The 19,583-nt window shown below is 42.6% G+C and overlaps 1 protein-coding gene across 3 annotated transcripts in view; it reads left to right on the forward strand.

The window, feature by feature from the left end:
- The first annotated feature begins 3,635 nt into the window (after window positions 1-3,635).
- Window positions 3,636-19,583, forward strand: part of ARFGEF3 (ARFGEF family member 3) — a 154,107-nt gene continuing 138,159 nt past the window's right edge. For 2 of the 3 annotated variants that reach the window (XM_032485019.1, XM_032485021.1), the window contains exons 1-2: window positions 3,636-3,899; window positions 8,727-8,778. In XM_032485019.1, coding sequence (XP_032340910.1) covers window positions 3,815-3,899; window positions 8,727-8,778 — 137 coding nt within the window. In that variant the 5' untranslated portion in view covers window positions 3,636-3,814. The remainder of the gene's footprint in view (window positions 3,900-8,726; window positions 8,779-19,583) is intronic. The other variant, XM_032485020.1, reaches the window with a different exon arrangement.

A 19,583-nucleotide genomic window follows, 5' to 3' on the forward strand; every position in this document is an offset into this window, starting at 1 on the left:
ATGAGCCAGAATTTTGTTTTTGTTTTTTAATTGTTTTTACTTATTTTTAATTTTTATTTTTTTTAAATGGAGGTACCGGGGATTGAACCCAGGACCGCATGTGTGCTAAGCATACACTCTACCACTGAACTATACTCTCCCACCTCCAGAATTTTTAACAACATAACTAAACACAGTGGGAGGAAATAGACATCCAAGCACAAAGCCCCTGGGTTGTACATGTAGCACTGCCCTCATGTTTCTAACATGGACTGAATTTAAGAACAGGCAAGCATGCCTACAACAATGAATAAAATTATATTTAATAGTAATTCTATTTTATTGTAATTCTATTCAATTGTACATGTTGTTTTAGAAATAAAACTCTTGTTTCAGTTTTTTATTCTAGCTATACGTGTACCTGTGTGTATCCTGAGTGGACGCAAAGGACAATTTCTACTGTGAGTTGACATTTTTTTAAAAAAGGGTCTTTTAACTATTCCACTCTCCTTCACAGCCAACACCTTGAGAGGGTTGTTTACACTTATGTTTCTACCTACTCTTAATCCACTGCAACTCAGCTCTGCCCTCATTATTCTTCTGGGCAGGCCTCCTGACTTAACTCTCACATCCATCTGATACTTTTCTGTGTTAACCTTTGTCCTCTCTGTGGCCATTGACCTTGCTGCCTGGATACTACTTTTAATTCATTTTCCCAGCACTTAGAAAAATACTTTATGATCATAAAAGTAAAAATGTTCAGGGAAAAATTAAATTCACCTATAACCCCATCAGAGATAAACACTGCTGTTGATGTTTATTTTCCATTTATATGTATGTATTTTAAAGCTTATATGTCCATCCACGTCAAATATTTAAATAACAAAACTGAACTTGTTTAGTGCAAAGAAGTATGTAGCATTTTACAACCTTCTATTTCATTTAACTATATAGTAGAAAGCGCTTTTTGTCATTCAATATTCCTCTCCCACATTGTTCTGAAAGGCTACATAGTAGATGCTTTATGGGTACATATTTCATGAATTATTTGTCCATTTCTCTATTGTTAGATAGCTTTCAATTTTTAAAAATAATTGAATGACACATTGAAATCCTTGATTAAGAAAAATCTTTATCCAATTTCATAGTCACTTGCTTAAGAATTCCTAGAAATGGTATTGCTGGATTGGAGCCACATCTGTGCTGCATACATATCTCGGATCCCTCCAGGAATGGGTACCAAATTATCCTTCCACCAGCACCCAACATGAGAGAACCCAATTGGCCACCTCCTTAACAACACCAGGCAATAATACTTAAAATCTTGTAACCAATTTTTTTGATAAGAAAATCACATTTTATTTAAAAGTTTGTGCTGTTTTGATTAGTAGTTGCTTGAACAATTTTCATAGGTCATTAGTCATTTGTATTTCTTCCTCTGTGAACTGACTTCATAGTGTGCATCTGTTTTTTTTAACACTTTGCAAAAGCTTTTTTACACAGCTATTAAAACATTGTATCTCTGAAATGATTACATTTTTTCTAGTTTGTAGCTTTTTATGGTTCAATTATTAAATTTAACTCTTTAACATCTTTGTGATTTATTTTTCTATATGGCATATGGTATAAAGTTATGAGAGATATATATGTATATATATATATATATCTCCAAACAATTAACAATGTAATTTAACATATATTATCTACTACAATGTTTTTGACAATTTTTTTTAGCACTGGAAATCTTTGTTCAAATGATGGCTTCATAGGGTGTGTGGATGGTGAAGAGAGGGGTCCCTGAGGGCTAGGACTTTATAAGTTTTGCCTCCTCACTACCAAGACAGCTTAAGGAGCAGTCTGAACACCCCCATCTGTTGGACACTCTCCTGACACTCCCTTTCCTGGCTGCCCTCCTGCACCTCGGGTTTCTGACTGATCCTTCTCAGCCTCCTCTGTGGGTTTTGCTCCTCTGCCCATCATTTGAGGGTAAGAGGCCCCCAACTTCCTCCCTGGAATTCCTGCTCTTCCCCCATTTTATCCCCTGCCTTCTGGCAACCTCTGCCAAATGCTAGGCATCAACAGTTTTCAATACTTGATGGCTTCAAATCCTCATTTCTATCACAGAACCCTGTCCTGAGTTCCTACCCATAGGTAAAACACCTTACAGGGATCTCCTTACCATTCTAACCTGAACATGTTCAAAACTGAACTCCCTGGGTTCCAAACCTTTACTCTTCCTCTCTTCTTAAACTTGGAAGATGGGGCCACCATTCTCCCATTTTCCCAAGCAAGAAACCTGGAAGCTATTCTGTATGTTACCACCCCAGTCAGTAGATCCTATTGCTTCTACTCCTTAAATATCTCTTGTTATATTTTTCTCTCTTCTTTCCCACTTACCAATGGCTTAACTTATTTCTAGATTGCTGTAGAATCTTCTTACTGTTTTCCCAGCGGCCAGTCTACTGCTCTGCAATTGATCTTCCCACTACCACTACGGTTACATTTCTTTAAAAAAACGCACATGCTTAACATCCTTTCTTAGCTCCCAATCGTAGCTTTCACAGCATGGGAAAAAAAAAAAAAAAAGAGAGACTCCAGATAAGACTCCTGCTTTCCTCTTTCTTCCAGCAACCATCCTAGGGCCTCCATCAGAGAACAACCTGCAGTTACTGAAATACAGGTGCTGTCCCAAGATTTGCGGAGCTGCTGCCTCACGCTGCCTTCCCCATCCAGCCACCCACGTCCACCTCCCAGGTTCAGCCTGGGCTCTTCATTGCGGAAGCCCTCTCTGTCCACCTCTCCCACCCCAACCCAAGTTAGGTAGCCTTCTGCTGCTTGATCCTCAGTGCGGGCCCCCCCCCCCCCCCCCCCCCGCTTTTCCTTCAGAGGTAAACAATTCAGGTTAACAGAGGAAGGGAAAGGGAAGGAAGCGAGATTATTTTTAAAGGGTTTTGGATTCAAGGATGTGTTCTGAGTCAATTCTTACTGGGTTGGGAAGTCAACCACTCAGGGCCTGGTTTCCTCCTGTGCGTGATAGGGATGTTAACCTCTGCCACCACCACCATCACCACCGCCGCCGCCGCCAGCACACACACACACACACACACACACACACACACACACACACACACACACACACACACACACACACACACGAGCTTGTGTTGAGTGGGGGTTGGGCAGAATCACAGTCTATTCCCAGGTAGCTCTCGAGCCTGGCACCAAGCCTGGCACTGGGGTGGCCCAGAAGAGCTGTTCACCAACTCGTGAATGAACGCCTGGACGCCCGGATGCAGCGGCCGCGACGCCACACGGGATTTGGGCGGGGCGGTCCCAGATCCGCTCTCCACGGGGCAGGGGGCCTGTGTAGGGGGCGGTGGAGCGGGCTGGGGAGGGGGCAGCGACGAGGTCCTCCTCGCCCGCTGCCTGCAGCCGCCAGACGCTCCCTGGGGCCGAGCCCGGCCAACGCCCGGCCGGCGAGCCAGCCCAGGACATCCGCCTCCACCTTTCCGCGGATTCTCCGGGGGCCGCCTCGGGGGCGGGGGCGGGGGCCGGGGCCGGGCCGGGGCCTCTGATTCCCCAGCCCGCCGTGGCTGCAGCCGCGCGCGGGGCGCACCTGACCCGGCGGGCGGGGCGGCGGGCGGGGCGGCGGACCTGACGTGGCCGCGGCATGGAGCGGGCGTGATTCATCAGCCGCCGCGCCGGGCCGTATGAGGGCGAGCGCAGCGGCCGCCTAGGCGCCCAGGACCAGGCGGCGGTGGCGGCGGCGGCGTCCCCGCCGGGCCTCGCGCGCACTCCCCTCGCTGTCGGCAGCCGGCCGCCGGCGAAGGTCAAGATGGAAGAAATCCTGAGGAAGCTGCAGAAGGAAGCGTCCGGGAGCAAGTACAAAGCCATCAAAGAGAGCTGCACCTGGGCCCTGGGTAAGAGCGGGGCGCGGGGCACCTGCCGGCGGGTCCTGCTCACCGCCGCCGGAGGGCCGCGCGGCCGGGGCTGAAATGGCCCGGCTGCTGGAGGGGGGGTGTTGCGGAGGGGTTTCGCTGAGCATCTGTTACCCATGCATTTCGCGCTATTGCGAGAGTTCCCTCCGTGAATTGATGTGTTATGTGCGAATTTGGGTTCGGGTGTTGACATCCATCTACCTCCCCTCTGGTCTCTTTATCTTCTCCCAAACCTTAACGGGGAACCCCCGTCCTCCCCTCCGGGCGGCTCCTTTCTTCAGCTTCCCAACACCGTGGACGGTGGTCACCCATCTCTGTAAGGACCGCAAGCCGGTGGGAATCCAGGGGCCTGATACCGAAGCGCCTCTGGGCAAAAGGGAAGTTGAACCATCAACCCAGATCTCAAAACCTTGGCGAGTGTAACCAGGAAGGAATGGCTTATTTAATTTGATTTTCCTGATAGGGGCTAGCTTGTTAAGTGTTAGCTCTCCTGGTTATTGAACATGAAAAATAATATACGGATGGGATTGTGTTACCTCTGCAATCCTGTTGTGGTCGGCCCTTCAGACAGGTGGGATTTTAGATTTGTGAACTGTGCAAGCATTGAAATAAGTTCCAGGTAGCAAATTTGTGTTGCCCATCAGACCCAGGTTGCAGAACTCAACCTGGGAGAAAACTAAAGATATTCCAATTAGGTAAGAACTGGGGGGCAATTGAAATTGTCTGGATGGGAATACAGAGGGATCAAGAGCATCCTTCAGGTAACAGTGATGCTTTTTTAAAAAGGAAAGGCCGAAGAGAAACCAGGGCAGTTCTGTTTGCCCCTGGCCTTGCCCAAACCTGCATGTGATTCCTCCGTTGCTGCTCAATTAAAACATAAAATTGAATCCTTTTCTCTCTCAACCAAAAAGCCATCAGGGTTTGTCATGACACTGTACTGTGGTACAACCTGGAAAGAGATAGAGAAGGGCCATTAGCAGGTTTTCCATTAAATGGAGAATTCTGATGGTGTTTTAGGTGACTTGGTTAATATTTAGAAGATCTGAATTCACATTTGTTTGAGTGTGTGTTTGCAGGCAATCATAGACACATCATTTTTTTTTTAAAGAAAATCTGCCCATCATCACAAAATTTTCTAGAATGTTGTCTAGGAAGTTTATCTTGTCGGCAGAATCAGAACTTGACCATTTGTTTACTGTTAGAGAAAAAAAAATGGACCAGATACATAAGTGAGCAGCAAGGCTCTTAAAGCCACAGTACGATTTTTGCATTGCCATTGTCATTCAGCAGTGATTCAGAGCTGGATTCCCAAATGCCTCTAATGAAGGGTCACAGATGGCTGGGTAACATAATAAAGCAGGACCCGACATGCCGTTCCTTGTACTTATTATTTTGCTGTAAGTTAAGCAGATTTGGATAACAGGGAGGAGGAGGAGGAGAGGAATCTAGCGTTTTTAATGTTTGGATTTTGATATTCAGCATCTTGTTAACTTAAAGGGCAATGTTGCCTAATTTAGGTCCTGGAAGCGACTGGGAAGCCCAGAGCTGAGGCAGGTAGATGATGTGAGTGGAACCTGCAGTCCAGCCTGAAGGGAAGAGTAGATGAGATTCCCTTCCCAGTGGCTGTTCTCTAGTTAGCAAGAGCAGATGGAGTGCGTGAAATAGTTAAGTAACAGTGCAGGGCATTCATTGTGCAGGTTGGAATGAGTGAACCAGAAAAACAGGTAGAAGAGGTGATGAATATGTGGTTGGGGTAGGGGGAAGAATGGTATGAGCTGGTGGGGCTTCTGAAGTAAATGTGGCTAGAATAGGGAAGCTGTAGGTTTCTTCTTTTCTTTGCTTTATTGAGCAAACATTTATTAAGCCCTCCCCTTAGCAGTGGGGATAGAAGGATGAATAAAATGCTTCCTGTCTGTAAATAGTTTGTTAGAAGGGCACATTGGAGGAAAGATGCCACAGAAACAGACATGGAAGTATGGTTTCTTGTTCTCTTTCCCTCTCCAGTCCATTTCCCACTGTTCCAGAAAAAAAATTTTTTTTTAGCTATAAAATACTTTTCACTCCTCCACCCTCATATTTTTTTTTTTTTTTTTTTTACAGATCAAAGTGTGAATTCTTTAGACTGCTCTTGAGAATCTAGCCCCAGCCTTCCTCCTCATTGCCCCCACAGCCGGGGCTTGAAGGTCCAGTAAGCTGCGCACTTTCTCAAACACACTATGCACTGCACACTTCACTGCCTAGGCTCATTCTAGTCCTTCTGCCAGGGTTTCCCTTTCCAGACTCCCAAGGCCCAGCTCTCATAAAAAGCATCCCCTGAGCTCCCCAGTTGAGTCAGTTCTTCCCTGGGCTCAGAGCCCTGCCCTCATGACCCTCTCGGAGCACCTGCTGCTGTGGATTATCATTGCTTGTGTCACGGCTGCTCTTCTAGGGGCAGGGTGATTGAAAAAGATGGTGGAGTCAAGAGACCAAAAAAAACCAATTCAAGCTCAATTCACTCTATTAACAAAATATCCCTTGGAAAGCTAGCTGTGGCAGGTTGTTGAGTTTGGTTCAGAAATTTCATACTGTTTCCAGGACCTCTCTCAGCTCTTTTGGGGATGACTAACATGCCCAGCATGAGTCTCCACAGCTTTGGTTTCCTGAATCAGCACACTTAGACCACCTCAGGAGAGAGGGATCATTTCCACACTCAGTACATCTCAAGAGAAAGGGGTCATCTTACACTTGGACCGTTGCAGGCGACAGGGGTCACCATGACATTCAGACCATCACTGGAGGGAGTCATCTGTTACCAAAACCACCATGGGAGGAGGGAAGGGTCATCGTCACACCTAGTCCATCTCAGAAGAAAGAGGTCATCTTCCACTTGGACTATTATGGGAGAAAGACATACAGACCATGACAGGAGAGAGGAGTCATAGGAGAGAAAGAGCGCACATCTCCACATTTTGGCCATTATAGGGGAAAGGGGTCGTTCCCAGTGGCCCATCATGGGGTCATCTCAAGAGAGTGAGGCTCTTCCAGTCACTCCTGCCCAGTCCTTGGTTTCACTTGTTCTCTCTTTGTCTGGCGGGTCGAATATGTATCCCTGAACCAGTCCTCTAGCTCAGGAATGGAATGCACTGACTGGCTTAGGTCTCAGCTACAAGGCCACTGAAATCCCAGTCAGGGAAGGATGGCTTCCTCAGAACGAAATTAGGGCACTGCCTCGGAAGGCAGGGGCATGGATGCCTTGTGTAGACATGAGTTTCTTGAGCAGACAGACTGGCACTTATGCTTGTTCATGGCTTCTGTGCCTACAAGATGAGAGGCACATGTTCAACACATAAATGAATCAACATGTTAATGACTTACTTGGGTTTTAAGTGATATTCATCTTTTTTCTAGTTATAAAATTATATATGCTCATTTTAGAATATTGACAAATATTCAAACACTATAAGGAAAAATATTAAAATCACCCATCATCTCCAGTTACCAATGGCCAATGATCTAATCAGTCGTGCCTATGTAATGAAGCCTCAAAAAAAATCCAAAAGGATGGGGTTTGGGGAAGTTGCGGGTTGATGAACTCATGGAAATGCAGTGAGAATGGTGCACTCAGAGAGCATGGAGTCTCTGTGCCCTTCCCCATACTTTACCACAAGCATCTCTTCCACCTGGCTATTCCTGAGTTATATCCTTCTGTAATTAACCTGTAATCTAGTAAGTAAACAGTCTCTCTGAGTTCTGTGGGCCATTCTAGCAAATTAATTAAACCCAAGGAAGGGATCATTGGAAACTAACTTATAGCCGGAACTTATAGGTCAGAAGCCCAGGTGACAACCTGGACTGGAGACTGGCATCTGAAGGTGGGGTGCAGGCTTGTAGGACTGAGCCTAAAGCTGTGGGATCCGATGCTGTCTCCAGGTAGATAGTGTCAGAATTGAATTCAATTGTAGGACACCCAGCCAGTGTCAGAGAATTCCTTGTTAGTGGGGGAAAACATTGTCCCCCATCTTCTCCACCCACCACGACAAATGCACGTTGGAACTGGGTGCAGAATTGTTAGAGCTGTTGAACTAGAACAGTTTTTATTTTTGAAGAGAACAGAGTGTTTCTATGAACGGAGGCAGCCTTAGTGTGAATAATCCACAACAATGGTAAAATATTGAGCATCCAGGTTGAATTAATGAGATTTGGGGGTGAGACTGCCAGTCAGTATCCCTAACGATAGCATGATTTTAAAAAGTCTCATCTGCCCTGTCATAAATGTGTGTGAGAGTGAGATGTTGCATCAAGTGCTTTGTGAACTTGAAAGTCTCTCACAAGTATGTTATTATTTAAGGGTATTGAAACAGTGTTTTTCAAGGAAATAGCTTTTCTTTTTCTATTGTTACTTCAAGAATATAGCATTTTAGCCAGTTGTAACTAGATTAAATGAGCATTCTGTTTTGGGTTAGGAATTTAACTATTTATTCTGTCTTTGTGGGAAATGGGTCCTAATTTTTAACTTCTGAGAGGAAGTCTTGGGGGCTAGCAAAGAAGGATTTTTAAGTACAAGTGACTTGCATACAGATAATTGAGAATTGACTAATCTATAATTACAGGCATTTCCAGGGGGAAAATAAAGAAACTAACAGTGAAATTTACATACAACTTAAATTCTCAGTCATTTTTTGTTGTTGTTGTTGTTAAATGGAGGTACTGGAGATTGGTGCCCAGGACCTTGTGCGTGCTAAGCACACGCTCTATCACTGAGCTGTACCCTCCCCCTAGATTCTCAGTCTTTACATATTTATTTTTAACTTGGTAATTTTCCTTTTGCAGAAACCCTGGATGGTGTGGATACCGTTGTCAAGATCCCTCCACACTTGCTGAGGTAAGGAGCCTGGAGTTGTGTAACATAGTGGAAGTAAAAATTGCCCACTGGGTTTTCCGGAAGGCCCAGATAACTGCATTTGTTTATAGCATTTTACTTGCTGACTGATGACTATTTTGCATCCATGAACTGGGATATTTCATGAGGTTAGCGTGATGGGAACCTGACTGTACTGATTTCTACCTGTCTGTGGAGTAAGTGAAGTCAGTAGTCCAAAGGAACCAGTGGAGGAAGTCAGGAGTGAAAGGATAAAGTTGGTCAAGGAGAGAAATAACCAAAACCTAAGTGAAGATGTGGGCAGTGGAGCATCTTCCACTGCGGGTTAGGAAATGGAGTCCCCTCCATGGGGACGCAGCCCTACACCACGTGGGATGGATTTAAGCTCTCACTGACCCCTTGGTTGGATGCCTCCAACAAACTGCAGCCACCTGCAGCAGTGCTGAGACGGTGAATCTATTTCCTCAATTCCTCAATTCTCCCTGCTCCCCTCCCTGCTCCACCATCATGAGAGAAATACATGCCTTTTGGAAATGTATTTCCAAAAGAAAATTTGGAAAGAACAAATACGAACGTTGTCTATAATTACACCACCTAAGAATCACCATTGAAAACAGTTTCATAGATTTTCTTAACAGACTTCCCCCCACCACATACATATTTCACAGATTAATATGAAGTTTTATTTACAAATTTGTTTCCTACTTGTTTTTTTTTGGTCAACACCACATGAAGAACATTGTCTAATGCCAATATATGTTCTTCAAATTAAAATATTGCATAGTCTCCCATTATATGTCTGCTGCAACGTAAATTATTTAGTAGTTTTCTTATTATTGAACATTTGGATTGTTTCCAGATTTTTCTTTGAGATTATTAAAAACATACAGTCTTGTTGAGTGTAGTTTCTCTATTGTCAGGACACTATCATTTGTTAGGTATTTTCTCTCTTTTCAAGTAGATTGAACAAGAAGTATGTTTTTGTCTTTTTAAAAAAGGTATTGCTTCTGTAGTGTCGGCTACAGGCTGATATAAGGGAATTCATGTGTTAATCAAACCAAATGTACTTTTATGGGTATAAAGCTTCCAAATGCCTGGCAGCAACAGAGGAGGGGTGTCCCATCTGGGTGCTGATGCACACAAAGAAATGTGAAGACTCTCCAAGAGACAGGAAGGCACGGATGGTTTAAGGGAGATGATTTTATGGTCCCCAGTTTCTATAGGTACCCTGTCTTAAAAGTTATTTGCTTCAGAGCTGATTTTGCCCCGTCTCCTCTTTCATTTCACCTCCTATGGTTACCCTTCCCCCGCTTGACAAAGGACAGCCCAGCTGTTACCCATCTCATCCTGACTCTGACTATGGTGTGTTGCCCTGGGGTGTGAAACACTCTTCCCACCGACAAAGGACTATAAAAATATTAGTGTCTATATTTGTAAAAGAGATTAATATGATGACCATGGCACATATCTTCTTGCAGGTTAGTTTTATTTCTTGACTTGCAGCAACCTTGAAGGAGGACCTAATCTAGTAATAAGATAATAGACAAAAAGATTTTTTTTGATGATAAATCTCCTTCATTCCATCAACAAGGTTTCTTATTGCTTACATCTTTAAAAGGGAAAAAAAAGGTATGGGATTGATGTTAAACTCTATCTTTTTATAGCAATAGAGAGTTTTCATCCATAGGTATATGAACTAATTAAGGAGAAAAATAAACAAGCCCTGTCCATTTCTTTAGAAATACATTTCCAATGAAATTGTACTTTCTGTATTAACTCTACTAACATTCTTATAAGTAATTATTAATGTTGTTTGAATGAGTTGTATGCATTAGTAATGATAGCTCAAACCAGAAGAAAATGGAACGCTTTTAAGCCTTATGGCCACAGGAATTGAAAAAAAAATCACTTTATACACATTTTTGTTCCAGAGAAGTATAATTGGGAGATTAATAAAATCAGTGTTAAAACATGTTCTATTGAGAGAAAATTCTGTCGGGGGAATAAAATGGAAATACAAGTTTAAGGAGACAAGACAACAGTGCAGCATTTTTTTACTGTTAAAGAAGAGTTTGTTCATGCATTTTTTGAAGGTGGTTTTCAAATTGGTTTGGTATTTGGACTTCATGAGATACCTTTAAATAAATGATATGTTTTAATCAAAATTTTACTCATTCCAATATGCCAGAATTACAGCTTTCTTAATTAATTAAAATTATGGTTGAGAAATTTTAATGTCAACTTAAAATTTGTGAAAAGTGAAATTTAAATTTTTTCTTAGTAGCTGTATGAACAAAAATGTTTGGTGACACTGCTCTAAAAGTTTCTCAATCCAAAGCATTGTTGAAGCTACAGTGAGATTTTCTGTGGTTTTAGGGTCTATGGTTAAAAAGTCTAGCTTCAGTGTCAGGGGCAAGAAGGTGACGGTGATACCAGAAGAGGTTCCTGGTCGGGACTGTTCATCAAAAGACAGCTGGCATTTTCTGACTCTTGGTGGGTATGTAGCCAAGTGAGCTGGAGAAAATACAGTGTTAATGGCCTGAAGGACCATGTTTGGTGTCCTGGTTAGCCACTGAGTTTACTTTTGTCCATGGTCTTGAGATTTACTCCAGAGCCAGCTGGCCATCTTGTACAACCAGAGGAGGTAGTACAAAAGTGATGGGAAGGGTGGAAGGGAAGGGAGGACCTGTGGATGAATGTGTGTGTGTGTATGTTATTTGTGTCCTTACATTTCTACACCATTACTACCAATATAATTCAGAGTATCTGAATGATAAAGAGCTGGTGATGTCATCCTGTATATAGAGGAATGTGCGTGATAGTATTCCAGGTACGCAGCGAGGTCTGTCAAGCATTCTTGTACAGAGAACTGAACTGTATGAGACACAGCAGAAGTGAGCCATGCGCTCAGAGGTTTTATATTCCGAGGGAGGAGAATGAAGACAAACATAGCTGGAAAATACTGTTATGAGGCATCAAGTGTAAATTTAATGTAGAATTTTACACATATCAGAAGGTTTCAGTTTAACTGTGATTTGCAATCGTTGGGAGCCTTTTAAAGTAGTCTGATCGACTATTTCACTTTGACATCAGGGAAGTGATATGATGAGAATGTATACTGTAGTGGACTTTTCCCCCTTGGTTGTGAATCTGTTTTCCCTTCATCCTTTGATTCATCTTCCAGGCACTGTTAAACCCACAGTGAACTTACTCTGTCCAATCGTTATGTTTAACATGGCATGTTTCTATTGCCTGAGTGCAATAAATCTAAAAAAATTTTAAAAATCTCAGCACTGTAAATATTTGTCTGCTTATAAGAAAGAATTTGGATATGTTAATTATTTTTCTTCACTTATTTTAATGATTTTTTTCCTTCAACTATATTTAGTATAAGAAAAAGAAACCTGACTCATAAAAGATTTCTTGCTTTCTTCTGATTTTGTATTCAGATTCAGTTTCCATTTCTCTTACATAATCACCTAGGAGTGATTATTTGCAGATTTTTCTGGTTGTTGTATGTTTTGGGAAGAGCTATCAAGAATAAATCAAATCTCAAATACTTCTGTGCCCTTTTTCTTAGTTTTCCTTTTGCCATTGATTGACCGCTTTTCAAGTTAAATATGTTAACATTCTGAAAAATAATTACTAATACTGTTTTGATCAGTTGTGGACATTAGTAATGGTCACTCAAATCAGAGGAAAATTGAAACCTTGAAAGACCTATAGTTGTATTGTCTTTTTTTTTTTCTTTTGTCATTGATTGCTTCTGTGCATATGAAAGTCCAGATGTCATGTGAATGATTTCAATGACTCTGGTGACTGGATGTGGTCATGCATAGGGGAGAAACCTACAATAAGACATTTTAGATGGAATTGAGGAATGGTCAGGGACATTGCTTATTTCTGTCCCAGGCTCTTTCTCTGGCCAAATGTCCACTCTCACTGTAGACATAGTGAGCAGCCTTAGCAACCAAGTTGGGGATTCACGCAGCGTGCCCGGTGAGATCCAGTGTCGGGGGAGGGATGTCCAGGGAACCTGCCGTATGGGTGAAATACTTCCTGAGTTTGTCAGTAGATAGTTGTGTAAAAACCTTTCACCTTCCCACCTGTAGTCTTGCTTTTGACCTTGGTGAGGTTTAAGAGTCCTTGTCTTCCTCCCTGAGAAGCCTGTACCCTCACTATCTTACTCCGCTTTCCTCTCGTCTTAAACTTTAGGTCTTACATGTCTTCACAGGGTTGAATGAAACCTGTGAATTCGTGGGCCATCGCGGTGTGCCCATGCTCAAGAAAGAGGCTTTCCCGGAGCTCAGGCTCTTTCTCTTGGGGTCTCCACCTCCATGGCCTCCTTGTTTGACAAGCAAAAGGCAGCTTAGGATGTTCCCTGACAGTGACAGACGTGGTAGAAAATCTCTGACCAAATCCAGTTACTACAAATAGTTCCTGACTCCATCATTGTTGGCCGCTGGTTCTTCCACCAAGTAATAAAAGACCTGGAAGCTATTGACCAAGAACGATTAGCAGTTAATAACATTAAATGTTTTCTCCTCCTTGACATCTTTCTACTTTACCTTCTCACTGCTATACCTCTTGCTTTTTTCCTGTGGTTTGGAAATCAAGTAACATAACCAAACTAACCTGATCATTTGTGGAATTTTCAGGGCTGCTGTGGTTTTTGTTATGAATACTCAGGGCTGATGTCTGTGTTTTGTGAGGCTATCACCAGCCTTAAGCCCACCTGGAGGTACCGTAACTTCTGTCACATTTAGCTTCTTGCAAGTTGACACATTGGTCTTCCCCTCCATGCCCCACTGTCTTTGTGATGGCTTAGTTATGATGATACCTAGATCTGTCTGATTATTTTTCTCTCTGAAATGTTGAAGAGCTTATATTTTATCCAACCCTATATGTTAAAAGGAAAAGGGCTTATGCCTCTTCTCTGGACCTCTCAGTACCATTGTTGTTTGCAGTCATGGCTCTTGTAGATCATTCTTGACCTGCTGGCACATTCCCAGGGAATGTCCTTCCCTTGCTGATGGACTCTTGCAGTGTTCTGCTTCTGAGTCATGCTTGAAAGTGGTCAGTTTCTCTGCTGGCTTCTGGGCCAGAATGCCCTGCCTGCTGTCTTCTCCAGTGGATTTGAAACTCCAAATTATGGTGGTAGTCAACAGGCACAAGAAAAAATGCTCAATGTGAATAATTACTAGAGAAATGCAAATCAAAACCACAATGAATTATCACCTCACACCAGTCAGAATGTCCATCATCAAAAAGTCTACAAACAATAAATGCTGTAGAGGATATGGAGAAAAGGGAACCTTCCTACACTGTTGGTGGGAATGCAAATTGATGCAGCCACTATGGGAAACAATATGGAGATTCCTTTAAAAACTAAAAATAGAACTGCCATATGATCCAGCAATCCCACTCCTGGGCATAGATCCAGAAAAGATAAAAACTAATTTGAAAAGATACGTGCACCCCAGTGTTCATAGCAGCACTATTTACGATAGCCAAGACATGGAAACAACCCAAGTACCTATTATAAACAGAATAAATAAAGAAGATGTGGTATATTATACAGTGGAATATTACTCATCCATAAAATAAAATGAAATTTTGCCATTTGCAGCAACATGGATGGAGGTAGAGATTATCATGTTAAGTAAGTCAGACAGCAAAAGACAAATATCATATGATATCACTTATTTGTGGAATTTAAAAAATAATACAAATAAATTGACTTATAAAACAGAAACAGACTCACAAATATAGAAAACAAACTTATGGTTACCAAAGGGGAAGTTTGGGGTGGGGGGAAGGATAAACTAGGAGTATGGCATTATTAGATACAAACCACTGTACATAAAATGATAAGCATCAAGGATTTACTGTAAATATAGCACAGGGAACTATATTCAATATTTTGTAATAACCTATAATGGAAATTAATCTGAAAAATACATATAATTGAATCACTATGCTCTACACCTGAAACCAACACAATATTGTAAATCAAGTATACTGCAATAAATAAATAAATTCTGGTGGCTGTGGGCCTGGACACCCTCACTTGGCTCTGTATAGATCTGCAGGGGGCTACTTTTCAGCCTCTGCCAAGGCCCAGAGACCTTTGGCCTCTACCGTTTTGGACGCCATGGCTGAGCTGCCTGCTCTCTTATGTGCTACTCCACCTTCCTGCCAGATTTCCAAGAGACTCACTTTCCCAGGACCGGGACCAGGGTGAGGTGAGTGAGGTTGAGTTGTACAAGTCCATGCCAGAGCCTGTCTTCATTTAAAATTTTGATATTTTGCTCATTATGGAATTTTTGCATTTACTTTGAGTTTTTAAAATGTGGCCTTAAAATATGATTTATCTCATTGACTGAGTTTTTTAGGGCTCCCTTAACTTTTGTGCCCAAGGCCCATCCATGCCTCACTCCCTCACCCTAGTTCTGGCCCTGTACCCCCTGTCCTGGCAGAAAGTTCTTATGGCTGCTGAGGCCATCCACATTCAAGTCCAGCTTTATTCTGCCTCCTCCAGATTCTACAGACTGTCATTCTGTCCTGCTTTGTCCTGCTTTGAGTGGAGTCTCAGTGCATATGCTGTCAGAGAAACAAGCTCTTTCCCATGTTTAGTAAGACCCCTGCTCTCAGGATACCCTCTCCCATCTGCACTAGGGTTTTCCTGAAGGCATTTCCCAGGCTCTGCCCCGCCTCTCTCGGGCGGCCATCTCTTACACCGAAAAGAGCTACTGCATGCCAAAGCTTAGACCGAGACAGCAGGTCTGGGGTTCTTTGGTTAGCAACCTAATATTCCCCTTTGTACAGGACACTAAAATACTAGGGGGATGTTTTCTGAGCTGCTCTCTTCATCAGAATTGTCCACTGTGTGTCTCATAACATGGAGTCGTTCTCATCTCCTCTTCCTACTCATCCTTGAAGACTGGGTTGCAGTTGGTAAAAGTGAACCTTGTCTGTTTTGTGCCTTCACTGTACCCTTTGCATGATTCTGTCATGGCGTTTTCAATCAGATTGCCAGTTGCTTAGGGGTTCTGTTCTGAGACCTTATCCTCACAGAATCCATGTATATAAATTACTCATCTTTCACCCCCTAATTCAGTGCCCTCTAAATATATGTAGGATGAAACTGCCTCTCCAAACTCTGCAATGTGCATCTCAGGGAACATACGTCCTCATCCCCTGGATTCTTGGAAAACACAGTATTTAGAAGAATCTGTGCCAGAATAGAATCTCAGCTTTGGCAAAAGAACCTCTAATATCTCGTTGACTAAACTGGTAGGTCCCAAAAAGTAGACCAGAAACCCAACACACCATCCATTGACCTCAGCTGGTATATAGTCTTAATCCCTCACGCTCTGCTCAGGCAACGCCCTGACTAGTCTAATGTGTATTCTTAGATTGAGGTCAAGGGTTGGTGGTAATTATCAAGACCCTGACTGATTTTCTGTGCCAAGGGACACTGAATAAACAAGGGCTTTGGCTCTCATTAGGTTCCCGTGGAGAGTCCTTGGCCCACTTGGGTGAGGCATCCTGGCGGCCCTACTCCGCCACCAACATGAATTTGACTTGGAGCATTTCTGTTCTAAAGAACCAAAGAATCTGCATTCCCATCCCGCTCCAATCCAGGATTTTCCCTTTATCTAAGCCCAAGTGATTTACAACAAGACTGGTCCAGATGAGATAAAACCGTCAAGGGAATCCTCGAGCTCTCTTGTACAAAGGCAGCCATTGCCAGCAAACCTCTTATTGGCGTTTCTCAGTGCCCTTTGGGAACGGTCCCAGGCCTCACTCCGGCCATGGCGCAGCTGCCATTTTGCTTATCTTTTCCGTGATTCTTCAGAGCCAGTCTCAGCCTAAGTACTTTTCTCCTGCCAGTTGTCATTCCCAGAAAGACTCTAACAGTCCTACTTCCCACTTGTCCTGAGATGTGTCCCCCCCCCCCCCCCCCGTCCCCACTCTGGCTGAGCCTCTGCCCAGCATCATTTTGACTGCCTGGTCCAGACACTTCTTTCAGCCCAGATGCTGACAATTCCTCCTTGTTTCGATTTGGGGACCTACTGATCTTTCATGAAGGGTGGGAGCACGTTCGTTAGCATTTCTGCTTGGAGAGAACCATCCACAGTAACTTCCTATTCTTCGTATGTTTTTATTTTAGTGCTTTCATCTATTTTAGTTGCTTTAGTTCTGTGCTTTGAGCCCTGGAGCAACTTCCATAGGATATGCAAATTTATTGTTTGTTTTTTAATTGAAGAAAAAAAGTATTATACATCAACTGGGAAGGACTGTGTGTGATTTAAAATGGATGGGTGGTTTTTGGCAGGCAGTTTCCATCTCATCATCATGTTTCCACCTTTCTTGTGTCATGGAGAAGCAGCATTAGACTCCCCTTGCTACCTCCCACTGTCAGGAGGAGGAGGAAGGAAAGGATGCCAGGGGAGAATTCCAAGGTCCTGTCTTCAGCTTGTGTTAACCAAATGGAGGTCATTAGCATAAATGCAGGACAGGTGCTGCGGGTGAGGCTTCCACGTTATTCCAGGTGAATTGCAAACATCTGCTCTTGTCCTGGATTTAAATTCTTCTTGAAGGCGCATCTCTTGCTGGTTTCTGCCTTTTCTCCCTGCTACAGCTGACTTCTCTTTGCAGAGGCACACACAAAAAATGGAGTAAGTTTTCGCTCTCTTGATCTTTTTGCTGGTTCTGTACCAGAAAAAAAAAAAAGAATAGGAGGCTTAAGACACTCTGGTGAGTCTAAGCTTGGCTCATTTTCAGTCTTAGAGAAGTCTTTATCTCACCGAACCATGAAAGGAATTAGGGAGGGAGGAGATGGCAGCCTCACCAGGGGTCAGTGGGAAACATTTAAGGGAACAAAGACTTGCCATGGGGTGGACCTGAACTGTTCAGCTCCCTGAGATCCGGCTCACCCTAAACAGGTGAGCAGAATGACATTTCTGGGTTGGCCAGAAAAACCATTCTGCAGGGACAAAGTGGCATGTGGAGTGGCCAATAAGTAGCCTGTAAACCAGTCCTTTAGCAATGGAGGTGCTGAAATCTGTGTTAGAAATCAAGGTGTCCCAAAGAAGATTTAGCTTCTCTTTTTCCTTTCCCTACTAATGTGGAAATAAAAGAGTATTCCGGTCACCTTTTAACATAGTATACGTGACAATACTATATGCTATTTCCTAACTTACAGACAGCTACTCCTGTGTATCTGCCAGCGTGTAACACCAATTTTAATAGTTTTCCTATTCTAACCCCTTTGATAAGGAAGATCTGTAATTAACTCTCAATTATAAAGCTTCTCCTTGTTAATAGCCTTGGACCTAAAAGCACTTTAAAATGATGTAGTCATTTAAAGACGTACATAACCCACCCAAGCTAGGATGTAGGGGTCATAGGGTCTGAGTGATATTTTGGGTTGTGAGCAATATATTAATGTTCAAAGCCAGCCACAGCCACTCATCTTTCCTTTATAACAAGTAGTTGATGTTTTTGTTTTGTGGCACTTGGCTCTAAAGGGAAGTGTTAGAAGGAAACATATTCCCTTTTGAAACAGTGTAACAATCCAATCATGAGTTTTCTTTCTTAGGTCTTTTCATTCCTTTTAAGTGGAATGAAGGTAAGATTTTTGCTAGGGTTATTCCATGCATGCTTTTTGTAATTAAACTGTGTCTTAAGGCAGTTTAGGTCCAAATCTCCTGCTTTAATTTCAAAGTTTGCCTCTGAAAAATTGTTTATATTGATGGATTATAAAAATGGATTCCAAGAGACGGGTAGGGACCTGCGCTCGTGAGTTCAGTGCTGTAATGGCCCAGTGAGGTGTTGGTGTCTCCTTTTTTTCACCCTCTAGGATCTTTCTACTGGGGATGGTGCAAAGACTAGAATCATATTTATTTTCTTTAGACATCTTTGTTTATTAAATATTTTATGTTTGTATTTTACTGCATAGTCATGTGTGGTGGAACTCTTTGTCACTCAGTAGGATTATGTAATTACACAATGCCCTGATGTATATTTTTCAAGTTAAGTGCAATAAGTTTGACACAGGAGATCTCCCTTTACTTATTTTGTAGTTCAGTGCTCTGTTAATATGATTCTTCTTAGCATACTTAATTACCTATGAGTCACATTTTTCCAACTAAATTTGGGTCACTAGAACCCAAGTTAACATTTTTAAACCTGTATTATGTGCCAGGGTCCCTCTTCAGTGTTATGCTGGTCTCAATCCTGACGGCTCTTCTGTGAGGTGAGGGAAGCCCTGAGGCTTGGAAAGTCTCCTTGAGCCAACCTGGGACAGTCAGGACTGCTGGAGTCCAAGTTCACCTTCTTAACTCTAATTTGAAAAGATATATGCACTCCCAAGGTTCATAACTGTGCTATTCACAATAGCCAAGACATGGAAACAACCCAAGTGCCCATTAACAGATGAATGGATAAAGAAGATGTGGTGTATGTACATACAATGGAATACTACTCAGCCATAAAAAGAATGAATAATGCCATTTGCAGCAACATGGATGGACCTAGAGATTATCATGCTAAGTGAAATAAGTCAAAGACAAATATCATATATCACTTATATGTGGAATCTAAAAATAGATACAAATGAACTTATTTAAAAAACAGACTCACAGACATAGAAAACAAACTTATGATTACCAAAGTGGGAAAGGGGAGGGATAAAGTAGGAGTTTGGGATTAAGAGATACAAATTACTAGATAAAAAATAAACAAGATCCTACTGTATAGCACAGGAAACTACATTCATTATCTTGTAATAACCTACAATG

This window comes from Camelus ferus, chromosome 8 (assembly GCF_009834535.1).
Source record: "Camelus ferus isolate YT-003-E chromosome 8, BCGSAC_Cfer_1.0, whole genome shotgun sequence".
In the NCBI taxonomy this organism is placed as follows: Eukaryota; Metazoa; Chordata; class Mammalia; order Artiodactyla; family Camelidae; genus Camelus; species Camelus ferus.